At 41.5% G+C, this 16,584-nt stretch overlaps 3 protein-coding genes across 4 annotated transcripts; 2 read left to right on the forward strand and 1 right to left on the reverse strand.

Moving 5' to 3' along the window:
* Positions 1–1,137: 1,137 nt before the first annotated feature.
* Positions 1,138–3,182, forward strand: dmbx1a (diencephalon/mesencephalon homeobox 1a). 2 transcript variants are annotated; one of them, XM_041055590.1, is made up of 4 exons: positions 1,138–1,291; positions 1,523–1,701; positions 2,241–2,637; positions 2,743–3,182. In XM_041055590.1, exons 1-4 carry the CDS (start codon positions 1,138–1,140, stop codon positions 3,180–3,182), a joined length of 1,170 nt encoding a protein of 389 aa, XP_040911524.1. The 2 variants fall into 2 exon arrangements, with proteins under 2 accessions (XP_040911524.1, XP_040911523.1); XM_041055589.1 differs by having other exon boundaries at positions 1,138–1,289; positions 1,506–1,701.
* Positions 3,183–9,757: 6,575 nt separating this feature from the next.
* nsun4 (NOP2/Sun RNA methyltransferase 4) lies at positions 9,758–14,313 on the reverse strand. The gene is made up of 8 exons (XM_041054335.1): positions 14,188–14,313; positions 13,431–13,650; positions 13,031–13,202; positions 12,684–12,838; positions 12,382–12,542; positions 12,137–12,261; positions 11,903–12,035; positions 9,758–11,542 (listed from the first exon to the last, which is right to left on the reverse strand). Exons 1-8 carry the CDS (start codon positions 14,278–14,280, stop codon positions 11,399–11,401), a joined length of 1,203 nt encoding a protein of 400 aa, XP_040910269.1. The 5' UTR covers positions 14,281–14,313; the 3' UTR covers positions 9,758–11,398.
* Positions 14,314–14,480: 167 nt separating this feature from the next.
* LOC121193798 (cytochrome b-c1 complex subunit 6, mitochondrial-like) lies at positions 14,481–16,175 on the forward strand. Its single transcript, XM_041056260.1, has 4 exons — positions 14,481–14,618; positions 14,925–14,981; positions 15,443–15,604; positions 15,738–16,175. The coding sequence occupies exons 1-4, from the start codon at positions 14,571–14,573 to the stop codon at positions 15,768–15,770; spliced, it is 300 nt and encodes a 99-aa protein (XP_040912194.1). The 5' UTR covers positions 14,481–14,570; the 3' UTR covers positions 15,771–16,175.
* Positions 16,176–16,584: the final 409 nt, after the last annotated feature.

Here is a 16,584-nt window from a genome sequence, read left to right on the forward strand (position 1 = left end):
AGTTCTGTCTAAAATATCTTACAAGTTATAAAAGTCCAAGAACTTACCCAGTTCCCTGGACACTGTACCTGTCACAGAGCAGAAAGATTTATATCTTTTCCCTGTGGTCTCTCTGTAATAGTTATAATAACTGTTTGGGCCTCGGAGATATCCCCTCCTGCCAGCCTCCTCCGTACTAATACATATCTAATCGTGTCCTCAAGCGTTTCATCTATGAAAATCTCGGCCGTGAAGGAGAACTACAAAATAGAGTTTTGGAAATTGCTGCCTTTTGAAAGACTCTGACATGGATGTTTCCTTCAAGAAATTAATCTGTTCGTATCAGTACAAATGATATATATATATATATATATATATATATATATATATATATATATATATATGTTTAAGCATCAATTTTAATTATAAATAACAAAATGTGAAAAATAAATTACAAGCGCTGCTCTTAAATGCTGCTGTAAAATTATTTTTTTAAAAGGTGAAAAGATATTGGTCGCTATAATTGACTGAAAACAGCATCGCCGTGGTCATAGCCCATTAAAAAATAATCCTGGTATCCGGTTGCAGGTTTTGCCACCGAGACCCGGAACAAATCTCCTTATATCATTTTCCAACACATTTCATCAAAGCCTTGATCTGTCAAAGCAACGTTTTCAATGGGGATTTGGCTTCTCCGGGATCACAGTAACGTGAATGAACTCGTGAATAAGGCATCCGCTTCGGTTCATTATGACAACGAGTGATAATTACCCCAATTAAAAGTCTTTTGTATAATTAATGGAATGAACAGGGTGATAATTGGATGTTAATGGATAACACTTTTGTCTGAGTGTGCACATTAAGATCTGTTGGGCCCCTTGAGCGCGGGGACCTGCTGTCATTAACTTATTAAATAAATAAACAAATAAATAAATAAAACTCGTGTGTGGCATATCACCCATAAATAGATTTTTTTTGAGTTTGTTCCTTATATCTAGTCAAAACGGGATCACATGTTCAATAGTCCAAGCCTGTCCATCAGAGGCCACGCGCCCTTAAAGCCAACATGTCCTTGAATGAAACACTGACCTCCCTCCTTCTCATCCCTGAAAATCACAACCATCCTCTCTTCCGTTCCGCAGGTAGCGACCTCTCAACATGCAGCACTACGGGGTGAACGGCTACTCTCTGCACGCCATGAACTCCCTCAGCGCCATGTACAACCTGCACCAGCAGGCCGCGCAACAGGCGCAGCACGCGCCCGACTACCGGCCGTCCGTGCACGCGCTTACACTGGCCGAGAGACTAGCTGGTAATTGAGTGCACGCTCTCTCTCTCTCTCTCTCTCACACACACACAGACATTTTTGCATCTTTTTTTTGTATAACCCGCTCAGGTGCCTCATTAACACGTGTACAATGTGCAGCAGATATTCATGGTGCAAATAAAGTAACTTTCCATGATCCCATCATCATCATCACCATATGCTCAGTACAATAAAACTTGCCGTGTGTTTTCTCTTCCAACGGCTGCGCATTTCAAGACATCATCCTGGAGGCTCGCTACGGCTCTCAGCACCGCAAGCAGCGCCGGAGCCGCACGGCCTTCACAGCCCAGCAGCTGGAAGCGCTGGAGAAGACTTTCCAGAAGACGCACTACCCGGATGTGGTGATGAGGGAGCGGCTGGCCATGTGCACCAATCTGCCCGAGGCCCGAGTGCAGGTAGGCCTGTCACAAAGGAAATTCACTGTGCAGAGGGCAAAAAAATTAGCTACTGAAATGGATTTGTGTGTTTGTAGAAATTTACAGTGAGTTTATATGCGTGGCCTTTGTGTAACTTATCTCATTTTAATGAGATTTTGTATTTTGATAGGGGTTTCAAAAGTTCTGTGTAATATATTTTTATATAACCCGAATTTGTGGGGGTGGACTAACACATTTTTCTTGACAGTTTTTTTTAGATGTAAATAAGTAATGAAATAAATCCAAATAATTGAAAAAGAAAAAAATAGATAGGCCCCCTATAATTGTTTTCTGCATTAATTAAAAACACTGGTGAAAACACTGTGCATTATTTATATATATACAGTGTATGTATTTAAGGGAGTACTTTCTCAATGAAGCTTTTCACTTATGCCTACACAAAAGAAAATGCCCACTGCCCCCAGCCGGTGCCTACTACAGTTTTGTCCACTGTTGTACATCTTTTCTGCTGTTCTGCCTCTAACTCGCTAACACCCTCTTTTCCTCTCTACCGTCAGGTTTGGTTCAAGAACCGCAGAGCCAAGTTCCGCAAGAAGCAACGCAGCCTCCAGAAGGAGCAGCTCCAAAAGCAGAAGGAGGCATCAGGCGAAGGAGGAAGCGAGAAGGAGGACGCACCTCCCTCCACCACCATCCTTCCTGACACCCAGCTGCCTCCTTCATCATCCTCCTCTTCTTCATCTTCTCTGGAGACAGAAGGACCTGTGGTCCACCCCGTACCACTGGACATGGAGCTGAACGTCACGTCAGCAGAACATTCAGGCAGCGAGTCGGCAACGGAGGATAATGCCACAGATAAGGAGGATGAGAGTAAATCTCAAAGAGAGGAGATAAAGTGTGAGAGACCAGTGACACCTGGGGACATTTCCCCCTGCAAAAGACTCAGCCCTAAACCAGGTAAGAACATAGGATGGCATCCCACACCTGCAACACCCTGCTTATCAGCCGACTAATTATTAAATGTTTATACTGACAACTTAATCCCCTCTTCTCTCTGTCCAGACTCTCCCCTGGTCTCTCCATCTGTGACCCCCTCCTCCTCCAGCAGTGGCCTGGCCAGCAGCGGTCCTCTCTCTCAGAGCCACTCTTACTCTTCCTCCCCTCTCAGCCTATTTCGTCTGCAGGAGCAGTTCCGCCAGCACATGGCTGCCACCAACAACCTGGTGCACTACCCTGCTTTTGACCTTGCCGCCCCGTCTTCACTCCCCTACCTAGGAATGAATGTTAACATGCCCCCTGCACCGCTGGGTTCTCTGCCCTGTCAGTCCTACTACCAGTCCCTGTCCCATCATGCCCAGCAGGTGTGGAACAGCCCGCTGCTTCAGGCGTCGGCTGCAGGCGGCCTCACCAGCCACAACAGCAAGACCACCAGCATCGAAAACCTGCGTCTGAGGGCCAAACAGCACGCTGCCTCACTGGGACTGGACACAATGTCTAACTAAGGATCAGACAGGACCATGTAAACTAGGCCACAGCCTCGGCCTGCGCATCACCCCATCCTACTGCGTGTCTGTGTGACTGTGATAGGTCTTTAGGAGCTGTACACTGATGCCTACTTGAGCAGATGGGCACAGGACATGCAGAGATGTCCAAAAAATAAAACATGCCAACATGCACTGGACCTACAGAACTCCATTTAACAGCTTTGTAAACCACACTTCCACAGCTTTTTGACTCCTCTTAGCTTCTGCTGCAGCTCAAGGTCCAAAAGTACATGCTTGGGAAAAGAAAACCCAACATCGCCAGAAAAAGGTGAAGCGGATCGAGTGAATGTCCAAAACTCAAAGGACAGCAAACATATTCCTGACTCATATGATAATGTTTCCAACAGACATGCATAGTTGGACCTTCTTAACATCTTAAAACAATACAAAAAAAAAAGAATCACTAAAGATGATGTGAACAGCTGATGATGGATGCACTCAGTTCAAAAGACAATGCAAATAATGTTTACAAGAAAAATGTGAATAAATGAGGCACTTTTGGAGGAAATAGGCTGGTTGGCCAGGAGGAAAAAAAAAAAGGTATCGCTGATGCAGCAAAGAGACCATTTCTGTCAAAGGACCATTGACATTTCAATTAAGAAACGTGGTTATGTACATAGCATGTACTACATAACAGCACATAAATAAAAATAAACCCAAGCCATGTTGTCCTCAACAGCATAATTAAACGTGACTAATTTACCCGTTTAATGGCCAGTAATATGCCACTTTGTACAGAGGCTGGTTTGATAATGAGAAAATGATTTCAGTGAATAAATTCTCAAAGCTTTTAATTACATTTTGCCCTGGGCTGAGGGAGCTGGGGCAAATGCAATTATGAACATGCATACCATTTAAAGCAGCCTTTATAAATTCAAAAGGTCTGTGCACTAACAGTCAATTAAGGTAGCAACGTGATTGACATCAATTGGAAATCATTTTATATTCAACAGAAATCAATTTCCGTTGAATGCAAAATGATATGCCAAACAATTTTGGACTATTGGACAAATACTGTCTCCACTCATATTTTCTCAGCAGTCATTCTTGCCTTAATATTCTCTTGAGGAAACATGCAGCTTTTTACTGAAAGTCAGGCTGACTGTTAGCACTTGGTGAGGAGACTCACACACGTCTCTGATGTTTTCTGTTCATGTGTTCTGGCAAGTAAAGTCTTCATATGAAAAAATAGCACATTATTTTAATATGTAAAATACAAAAAAGTTTATCTATTAATGTTTACTGGTAGGGTAATTGTAAAGTTCCTATTATGTTGTATAATTAATAATGGACTCTGTCTCCGATAAAATTCCTTTAGCTGTCAGATTGTAAGATTGTATTTGCTGAGCTCACCGGCAGCCCTGTCTACCCCCCCCCCCCTCTTGGTTGTCTGTGTGTACCGACCCTGGGTTGAATTAATATTTTAAATGTGATCAGTTTCTTCTCTGGAACTGACTTAAAAGAAGAAGAAGAACAAATTTGGATTGTTGGAAAACTGCCTCCTTCTGTAGTGTGCAATCAATCCAAACAGAAAAGCCTGAAGTCAAAGAAGGTGAAAAGCTTTCAGTGAATAATTGACCCGAGTCCTCTGTGTACTGCTGTCTTGACTCTATTTGAGTTCCGTTGTTGCTCTTATTCTAATGCTGTTCCCCCGACTGTCTCTGTCAAAACTACTTGGTCCAGTGGTAGATAGATTTATAACGGTGGAAGAGGAAGTGATCGGACCATCACCAGTGTTGTTTCCTTTACTCCTCCCTAACAATGTAGACTTGAACTAGTGTTGTTGTAAAATATTCATCAAATAAAAACATTGCTTGGAGATCTTTATAATGAAGACTTTTACTATTTGTGCTGAATATTTACTCAGTATTGGGTTCATAATGACCAAACTTTGACATGTGTTAGAGCTAAAATCCATTAAACAGCATGAAATCAGAAATACAAGTAGAAGCTTTAGGATCTTACATTTTAATAGTGTTGTCACTCAGCCTTTGAGTGAGTATTAAGCAAACTAGAAAACCTATGGAACGAAGTTGGTTTAAACTGGAAAATGTAAGCAAAAGCAGGTAATATAGAATGTGAGTTATATATTCATCAGTCCAACCTTTCTTCTGTCTTGCAATTGACTAACTATGGGAGAAAAGGTGATGCTGAAGAAGGTCACATTAAAAGAACATTTAAAAAAACGAAGTAAAATATACCAGAATCTGCAGGGAGACAAAGAGTAGGGGAGCGAGAGAGACAGAAAAAGAACAACATAATCTGAAAAATCTGAAAAATAAAAAGCCGCACGGAGACATAAGCCATCCCCAATGAATAAGCAGGCCATTATCCTGAAGAATGACGGCCTGGGGCGGTGATTATGCTGCTATTATATCTTTAACAGCATGGTTTGTCAAAACGCACAGACCCCCACCCCACTGTGCTCCTACACACACTCAAACACAGAAACACACACACACGTGTGGGGCAATTGGGCATCTCTTCCACATCCTCTAAAATGTGCCCTTGCTCTTCCTGCAGTAAACTTTACATGTATTGCCCCGTCTGTGTGACATTGCTCTGCTGTTAATTGAATCGGCCTTTAACATGTATTTTCCCCTCAGTGTGTGTAAATAACAAATGCACCTCGGCTGCTGCACCGAGCCATATTTCCGACCGTTATGAATGACTGCTTTCCAAAGATCGGATAGAAGGGGATAATGATCTCACCAGATTAGCAGCCTTAATGTGGGTGTAACACCTCACCCTAGCCTTGTTGTGTTTTATTACACCAGATACATGTGTGTGTCCTCAGTCAAGGGCATACCTCGATTGTGTGACTGATAAGATTGGGGTGTGGATATGCAGCCGGAGCGAATGTCCTTGTTATCCAGGGGAGGAATCTGTCCAGGTACACGGCTGGTTTTCCTCCCATGGGACTCTGGAGCAGAGAACATAACACAATACTCTTGTTCCAAATGTTCTCTCTTTTCTTAACACCCATCCCCCAAATACACACACACACGCACACATATGCACACCCTGGGGGCTGAACAGGGATTGCTAGATTGTACTGCTGCAGGGTCAAGTGTGTTGAGCCCTTGGTGCTGGATCAGGTGCTTCCATCTCTAACACTCAGGGCTGTGTATTCAACAATAACGCCATAACCGCCTATTTATAGGCGCACACGCATCTCCATCTACTTTCCTTTAAGCAAGTGATGACATGTGTGTGTGTTTGTGTGTGTGTGTGTGTATGAGAGCATGTGAGTTCTGTAAAAATCTGTCACCCAAGAAATACGAAACAAAGCCCAGATATTAACCCAATACTGACTCAGGTCAGACTATTTTTCTAGTATTTTATAAAAGTAGGTTGTAAACATTGCAGTGTACATTTTTTCTTTATGCTGTAGAGTTAAGTTTATAGTAGACATGACAGCTTTATGCACATTCAAACAAGAGAGCTTTGTATTTGACCCACACCTGTTTGCTGCATCGTTTGGTTTGACTCTCCTTTTCCCTTCTCTCTCTCATATACACACAGCCCCCCGGAGCAAGTCCCCCCCAAACACAAAAATCACAGTGTACCATTCAATCAGTGCTTTTTTTCCTCCTTCCTCTCCATGGTTCTCTTAAAGGTTTTAACCATGGCGAGAATGAAAAGTTCCAGCGTTAGAAACCTCGGCCCATTGAGGAGGTGACAGGGTCTGCCAGAATATGATCCTAATCCTGTTTCCAGCATTCTTTTAGCCCACTGGCATTGCCATTTCGCTGCATATTCTCTGTGCTGTCAGGCCCAGGGAAATCCCTCTAATAGTGCATTGCCCAGATACACATCAAAGCCCTCCTGGAAACCACCAGCGGGAACTTTACTGAGAGTGAAGCACAAGTCTAATCAGGCTCACAGCTGCACATACACATGCAAGAAAAGCTAAAAACTGCTTGGACGCCATAATTCATACAGAAATTTAACTCATACATGATGCTTGAAGGTGTCCAAACTTCTTCAAAATAAAACTGATGTGACAACAATCCTTGTCCTTTTTCTGTAAGGTGTTTTAAAGGGACTTTTATCTTAATTGGTTAACTAATTAACAGAAGAGACACAGAGGAGAGATAGCTGGTTATACAGATGGAAAAACAAAGAAAGGATATCAAGTGATATCAAGAGGCAAACAACAGGTGGCTAAACTGTGTATCCTGGGCCACCCTCCTTTAGTTCCACTTCATCTTCCATTTTCTTCTTGTCCTTTTTTTCTTAAACACTCTGACTGCCATCTCGCCCCTCCCCGGGTAATCTTCTTAGAGAGAAGAAAACCCCCATTCTCTCTCTTCTTAATCTGTCTGCAGCCTAAACCTACGGTTGCATTTCAAATGCGGGCCTCGCTAAACTGAACAGGAGAGCTCTCAGCCAGTTCATGGCGTATGGAGTCTTAGCTCACACGGTGAAAACACGTCTGATGTGTGAAGCTTGTTGGAAGTGATTTAAAGAAGAATCTTTAGTTTTGGGAGGAATCACTTCTAGCAATTTGTTGCAAAAAATAGGAATAACACTGAGTGAATGTCTCGCATTGCAAAACTGTTCTCTCCAAGGCAACCGAAATGTCCATATGATATATAACAAATACGCATTAGGAGAGAGCAATATGGGTAAAATACTCTATCAAGCTTTAGGAAATTCTATTGAGATACAGTATATTTTGTGGGAAGTGAAAGGGGGACACGCTTTATGGAAATATTAAGCAGAGAAGAAAAGGCAATCTGGAAAATTAAATACCCAACAAATCAAGAAGCTTCATTATGTTAGAGCCAGTGGGGCAAAGTAAGTACATTAACTAAAGTACTGCACTTACAGGCATTACTTTTAAGATTTTATGTATGGATGAGCTTACAGAATACAATGTATTGTTAAAGATTGAAATCAGCTGTGCCAAACCTTTTCTGTCTTGTGACAAAAAAAGAAAAATCAGTGAGTAATTTTTTGTCCATTGTCATGTTTCAGATTGAATTGTTAGTAGTAACCCCCCTTTCAAATAATAGTTCAAATTATCTGATATTTTACAAAAACAAACAAACAAAAAAAGCCATTAAAGAAAATTCAATACAAATTTGTCTGGGAGTGTAGTTTTCTTATTTCCTCTCTCATTAATCATCTCTTGAACTTGATCGGATTAGGTTGGGAATCACGTGACTAAACTCCCTAACTGTATATAAAGAAGTTATATCCATCTCAACTAGCTACAGTATTAAAATGCTCCTTGCACACTGAAATATCAGTATTAACAATATCAATTACAGGAGACACTTTTCTGCAGAAACAGCACTTCTGCTTTTATACTTTAAGCATAATCTGCATGAAAGACTTTTAATTGTAATGGAGTATTTTCAAACTGATGTATTTTACTTAAGTCAAAGGTCTGAATACTTCTTCCACCACTGGTTCATTCAAAAAATATAAATATATAGACACAGCACTGCCAAAGAGGGAGCTTGCTGGTTGATTTTCAGCTTTGTCCATAATGGTTTTAAGCAACCAGAGATGCTAATGAGATTGTTACCTCAGCATTCATGGAACAGAAACATCTCTGACAGTTGACAAATGAGAAATTGTCAGTTTGCCCAACCAAACTACACAATAAAAAAAAGTTTCATGAAAAGCACAAGTGCAATCATGACAGCATGGAAATTGGCCTCTAGAGGACAGTAAGAGATCCAGAAAGTCTGAAACTCTACTTGTGAGCTTCACTGTTGTAGTAGAGGATCTATTAGTAATAGTCATAGTGGCATTATTCGTACAATCTCCTGGAAAATGATCCATAAATTCTGAAATATGTAAAACAGACAACTGAAGAGAAAGAAAGGAACAGGAAGAAGTCAGCCTATACATGCCACCTGCTCTCGGTCACTCTCCCCCTCCTCAATCTGTCATTCCGCTGTAATACGTCTTTCAGTGAAAATGATCCTTTCACTACTTTCAATAGACAACTGGATACCTGTAAAGGTAAACTGTTTTTTTTTTTAAATAGGAACATCTGTAATCTGGGGGAAATATATATATATATAGTATTTTTCTATCTCTCCTGTGGCTGAGACAGGCAGAGAGCACATCCTGCTGGGCTCAGTCTACACAGTGCATCTGTGACAAAGACCCCCACCGGTGAAATCCTCTCTCCCACCGCTAACTGGGACACATGTCTGATCTTTACCTCTGGGCCTGAGAAAAACACCACAGCGGGAACAGCAGCATCTGCTTTAAATACACAGACTATAACTAAGACAACACCGGCCTCCAGGTGTGTATTTACTAAACATAAAGACACCTTAATGTTCATCCTGAAGTACTGAATCAATAAAACTGAATCATTCACTTTAGGCAGTGGCAGGTAATTAACTCATTTAGACTCGATCTACTCCTGTCAGACATGTTTCTTTTAGGACGTTTAAGTTTCAGTCATTTTCCCTTCTGCTGTCATTTAATAACCTGCTGTATGTGGGTTTAATATATGGAGTTCATTACTAAAGGGTACAAGATCATTCATTCAGCAGCGCGCGTCGTACGAGGTGCAAACTTGAATGACAGCGTGCTGCATCTTTATTGACATAAAATGCAACATTTAAATTGTATTTGAAAACACAACAGAGGCATGGCTGTGTAGTTAAATCCATAATGTTCATCTTTCTAATACACAGCATATGTCTCCCTAACACAGGCTTACACATAGGGACACAAATGCACAGCGCTTCATTGGCTAATTCAATAATAAAGCAGGCAGCCAGTCGAGTCTATAGACAGGCAGAATAGAGAGTAAGTCATCTCTAACAGTCTGCCGTCTCCTGAGTGTTAAAACATGTAAATTTATGTAAGAGCCCATAGGAAACACATATTTACAATACGTTTAGGTAATCACAAGATGTGCGAAGAGGCATTCAAGGCCCTGGAGACGAAAGCAGTCAATACAAAAATAGTTTTTATGTGTCATTAATTCCCTCTGCATTCCCCGATACATCCCCCTTTTACCGCAGTAATACAGTAATCACTCACAATCGCACAGAAAATTATCTGCACTCATCTGTGGAATAAAAAAGCGGAGGGGCAAAACAGGGCGAAGCGTCCCATTTTAGCTCTCTGCTGCCTCTTTAATGTTCATCTGGGAGCCGCATGGCTGCCGTCCATCCCTGCACACGGATGGGAGTCAGCTCCTGCACTTGGAGCAGCTTAATGACAGTGGGATGTGGTTGGTGGACTCGTTAGACACACACATACTCAAGGGTGCGCACACACACACACACACCTTTTTCACGCTACATTGCCTGGGCAGGACAACATAAAGGGTCATCGGCGGTGTGATGGAAAAAGAGGCACCTCTGCGCTCACATTAGGTTGTGATAAGAGGAAACATTTCACCTCTGGGTGATGTCAATGCAAAACGGAGACAATCCAGCTATAATAATGAAACTTGCACTGATTCAGATGTGAGAAGCCAAATGGTCAAATAAGTCATTACCTGCCTGTTCATTACGCCCTCCTTCCACACAGCCGCATATCGCATTATTAGGCAAAGCCATCAAACCTGATGAATAACCATAGAACAAGCCAAACCCATTTTCACTGGAGAGTTAAAGAGAGCAGGTAATTCTGATAGAAATTTGAGTTTCAGTAATGTGGTTCCACGACCTGAAACATTCATCTTTATGCATCTGACACAGAGGAGGAAACACTGTATGTGCTGGAGTTTCTGTAACCTTTATAGATAAATGCTTAGTGTCTCCTAGTGGGAAGGAAACATGGAGGATACCTTTACTCTTTAGCTAACATTGCCACCTATGGGGCAAAAAGATAACTGCAAGTAAAAGTCACACCACAAAGTTGGTTCCAGTCCTCAGTACATTTATATTGCATTGTGCTGAAAAATTGTCAAGAATCCCAAAACTGAAATTTGACATTCCTGTTGGCTTACAGGTCTCCATAACAAACTGCTGTTCAACACTGTCCAGTGTGTCCACAGTTGGGTCCATCAACTCCACACTTCATTTATTCCAAAGTTCAAATAAGTCAGAAGTCAAGTCCATCAGCTGTGCTCCAACAGTTTGTAAAGGTAAGTGAGTATTAATCTGACCGCGGAGAGTCACTTAATACTCACGAGTCCAAAGGTCCAAAAGCTTTTAGGGCAAACCTGTTCATCAGTCCATAGCCTACGTCAGCCTCCTTAGCTTGCACATGTAGATTGGCCCAAAGTTCGCGGCTAAATGTGGGATGACCATCTCACCCAGGTGGAGTTCAGAGGCGAAGTGAAAGGTTTTCCTAAACATATGTGTGAGGGGTCGCAGATTGACAACCTGGATGTGGATATGATTAGGAAGGCAGGGGGAGAGGGGGGCAGGAAAAGAAAAGGTCAAATGATTTGGTGTGCTTTGGATTTCCGTGTTCATAATCAAGGAATTTATACAGTCACACCAAGAACAAAGCACATACAAAAGAGAGAGTGAACGCATTAACGGAAACATGCTCCAAATCCAGGAATACAACAAGTAATCAAACGCATACAAATAAGGTCATGCAACAAGAATTTTCTCTTTAGCTGCTTTCTCTCTTGTATGTGCATTGTCCTAAGGGGCGACCATAAATTACGAACATTTCAGAAGTTCATCTCTAGCATACAATTTCTTGTTGAAACTGACTGTGTGTGTCTGACTGACCTCAAGGTGGATGCCGTGCTTCTCTTGAGCCACGTGGATGGCCTGTTCCACTACACCCAGGTTCTGGATTTGAGAGAGTGTGCAGGTGGAGTACATGATCTCTCCGCCTGGACACGCTGCTTTGATTCCCGCCCTGCAGGATGCAGAGAGGGTTTGTTCATTTTATATAAAACAATCATGTTCACTTAAAGCCATGAAGAGAAATCCTATCCTCACACTGTCTTTGATACTTACAGCAGCAGCTCCAGCTGTAACTGTGGTAGCCTCCGTCTCTCTCCAGTCCTCATCTTACTGAATATATTGTTGTCATCCTCCATGACTGAATGTCTGTCTGTAGTGCAGGGAACATCAACAAGGACCTGAACACAGAGAAGAAAGGAGGAGGTGGACAAAGTGGTAGTATTTGGATAAACACGTGATTAATTCAGGCACAGCCAATCAGTTTTTTTTTTTTTTTAAAGAATGTGTCCGTGGCTCACTCTGTCAAAAGAGTTCCTTTCGATTTCCCCCCACTTGGTGCCATCCATGGAGGTGATACGCAGGTTGTCGTCTGTCAAAAACTCCTTAGGAACGTAGCTCTGTAGGACCCTTCTCAGTCGCAGTGTCCGAGACACTGAGGTGTCATTTACACACAAAAACCCTTTGATGTAAACACAAATGGTGAACGGTTAGCAACAACTGACTGACAGAGCAACAGAACTACTACACACAGAAAGAGAACAGGCAAGATTTTGGTACGAGCTGAGTGAAGAAAATACAAACACGAGAGCAGTCTGCTTACTGATAGCCTGGGTCTGAAATAAAGCCAGGGTCTTGCCTCCTGGAGCAGCACAGAGGTCAAGCACATTGTGGCCTTTTTGAACATCCAGGGCGAGACAAGGCAGCACAGACGCCGCGTCCAGCAGATAGTAACCCAACAACCTGTGCATGTCTGGTCTTAAGAGAACAACAGAGAACTGAGAATCAAAATCCTCATTTGGACGACTTGTAAAAGACTTCACACAAAAGGGTCAATGTTAACAATGTTTTCCAATAACTGACACATGAAGTAAACATTTTGACCCACAGAGGTAATTAGTAAATGTATAAAACATTTCGTATTTTGTCAAATAAGTCAAATATGCTCACCTAGCAGGCTTGAATCTTGTGATATCCCCTGTTGGAAACACTGCACACTTGATGTTAGGACTAAGCTGTAGGTGAGATAGATGCTGAACGTCAGGATCAGATTTCTTCACAGGAGGGTCACTGGATTCCTCCTCCACACCAACTGCAGAGTCTTGCTCCAAGCATGACTGAGCTGCATGGATGATGAAGAATACAGAAATGAGGAGAGAGATTTGTCTTTTTAATGTTAAAAAACTGTTATCAAGAGGTCTGTTAATCTTCACAAGTCTAAGTGGTGATATCTGAAGATGTAACAATTGTATACACCACGACCTATCTCAGGGCAAAAGATAAGAAAAAGTCCCAGGCATCTGGACAAGATGAAATATTTGTGAAAAACTAAAATACACTGCACACCTACCCTCAGTATCTGTATCATCGATGAAGTCTCTGCATCCCTTTGCTTGGAGGTCTTCCAGAACAGCATCGTGGGAGAAATTGTTGAGCAGGGCTCCATATTTTCTCTCTGAGAGCAAGGCGACTCGGACTGATGGCCACAGGTGCCCCAGCTGGACACTGTAGGTGGTATCAAAGTGCTGCAGGGCTAGACTGGTAGGGGGATGCTTGGGATGCGTAGCAGCCTGTTCAAAAGGTCAAATCAACAGGTATGTCAAAACACTGATTTTAAATGGTTTTGTTTTGATGTGCTCTTCTGTTTCAGTGAGAGTTTAACTAGGATTTGATGGGATTTCTTTTATATTCTTCAATGAAAATAAAAAAGGAAATACATTTTTATTATAATGTATGAGAGAACAGGAGAAACATTATATTTAATTATACTTGCACTTGTACTTGACAATTTCATGAATATTTTGTCATTTATTGCATTTAGCAACAGAAGTCACAGTTGTAGATATTGTCATTTCTTTTAACACTGCTGTGAGTTAGTGCTGTTAGCTATTTACATTTCAGAGGCAAACATTTTTCAAGCTCTCATTAACTACGTTCTCCGTGGTGCACACAGTAATTATAAAACTCAAGGACATTTTGTAGAGACATCTATTTGTAGCTATGTAGCTAGTTATTCTTCACAGATGAAGATGTGTTACACCTCTAACAATTTTCGGTGATAACGACAATTACCGGCTGCTTTATTAAATACTGTGTTGTCAGCGTACCCATTTCTCTTTCACGCGGTTTCGTTTGGGCGTCAAACTCCTTAAATCTTTAACTTTTCTTAATAGAAGTCTGGTGTCCATGAGCAGCGCCATCGTGCCGTGCGACAGTTTTTAGGTGCCGACTTCGCTCCGAAAGCCAAAAACAAAAGTTCCGCTCACATGAACTGGTCGATGGGCGGGCCTTACACAAAAGCTAAGTCGATGATTGGACAAGATCAACTTCAATTATCACTTGTCACCAATAGGAAACTTTATCCGGTGATCCCTTCTAGTCGTTTCCTATGTGTGACCGACCTCACGTCCTCATCGAAAAGTGGTGCTGCTGCCGAGTTTGGGCTGCTGTCCTCTGTGGGGATTTTGTGGTGAATTTCAAAGCCGTAAACATGGTATTCGAGAGGAAAATGCTCACGTACGGCGACCCCGACGACGAGGTAGTGAACAAAACCGGTTTTTGTCTTTTTAGCCGCTTTTTGTAAGTGTATTTGGCCAAGTTACCTAACAAGTTACCGCAGTTCAATTAGCCGGACTCTGCTGTCAGTGTAGCGGTGTAATGTACGAGTTCAGTGACAGCTCTTTTAACCACGTTTAAATATTATTTGGAGTATCAAACACGGACGGCAGCTCAGATTATAACATTAACTGTACACGAGTTAAAGTTATGAGAGATATTTGACTCATAAATCAAAATTTTCAGATCAAATTAACTAAATATCTTTGACATCATTGTCACTGATTAGGAGGAAGATGCGCCTGCTGAGGAGGAAGAGGAGGAGGAAGAAGAGGAAGACATGGTGGTAAGTTTGTTTTTCATGTATTTCATTAACCTAAGATGTGTATGAAAATGAACTCACCTGTTGTCACACACAAAGCTCTCTCAAAAAACCTACAGAAAACATTAGAGTATGGACAACTCGAATAGCCTTAAATATAAAGTATAAACATTTAATAAGGTAATAGAAATAGACAAAATAAAAACTGTTAAAAAAAATCACATAACATACACTGATGTGCATTATTAGCACTCACTGTTTTCATTTTTACAAGTTGTACATTTTCTAGTTTAAAGACGGTAGCTCAAAGTCAAGGAAAGTTATAATTATGTCTGTACACTTATACATTCCTATGAGACTCCACGAATTAATCACTGTATTGCAAGTAGTTTTGGTAAACAGCAGCCATGAACAAGCTAAGGATTGTGCTTTAAGTCTTGGTCCAATTTCCCAAATGTACAGCCTTTCTCCCTCGTCCTTCTCAGGACCCTATAGAAACGATACGAGCCAAATGTGAGCAGACTGAACACTGTGTGCACTACAAGGAGCGTTTGGAAGCCTGCGAAGCCAGAGTCAGCTCCCGGTCCAACACTGAGGAGGACTGCACAGAAGAGCTCTTTGACTTCCTGCACGCTCGGGACCACTGTGTAAGTGTGTGACACAAAGAGACGGTGGGAATGGAGGAAGAAATACAATGTGAATTGTTTTGTGAAGACTTCAATTTGTGCCTTATTTGTCTACTGATGATAATGTTAATTGTGTTCTCCTTTCTCATTACAGGTGGCACACAAGCTTTTCCACAATGTGAAATGATGTGCCAGCCCAGTTCCCACTATTTGCAGCTGTAGAAGCTATTCAACTGCAAAAACTGTAAAATAATCAGGACAGTTCTGAAGTATTTTGTTGTTCTCCTATGTATTAATGTAAAATAATTTTCTGGGGTTCCTAGACTAAAAACATAGCACTCTTTCTATAGACAGTCAATACTTGTAGACAAGGTCAGAAACAGTTTATAAGTTATGAATCACTGCTTGTATGGGTGATGGGGCGCATCCGTTTTAAAAGGTTGTGCAAAGAAGGGCTCTGACTATCATTCATAATGTGGTCACTTCATATGCAAAAGCCAATGTGCTGCTCCAGTAATGGAGGGTTTACCTCAGGTTTGGCCAGGGACTTATCTTTTCTGACCAGAAAATAAAGGTTTTCCTTTGGTTTCCAGTCTGTCTGAGTTGCTCCTTTTCATTGTTTTCCTCTCATCTGTGAGAAAGAAGTGACTGACTGTATATTCACTTCAGCAGACCACCAAAGGAATGAAGGCTCTTTTGCTCTGTTTCTATATGAAAAAAAATTGGGTGATTATGGACAAATTGATATTGGAATAATCACAGCTTTATCCGTCATGGTATTTACGAAAGTAGTAAGATCCTGTGGTTTATCCTGTCTCATGTTGTTTTAGTGTCAGGTTTATTGGTAACTATAATATCTCTAAAGGAAAATGATTACAGTAAATGGTAAGATGAAGAACTATACTTTAATTTTGCTCAGCCTTGTTAAGGACAGACTTGTAAACTATTTTAGGCAAAGATGTAGTCAACATTTGTTTACACAAACTAAATGTTACTACGTA

This window comes from Toxotes jaculatrix, chromosome 14, assembly GCF_017976425.1.
Source record: "Toxotes jaculatrix isolate fToxJac2 chromosome 14, fToxJac2.pri, whole genome shotgun sequence".
NCBI classification, from domain to species: domain Eukaryota; kingdom Metazoa; phylum Chordata; class Actinopteri; family Toxotidae; genus Toxotes; species Toxotes jaculatrix.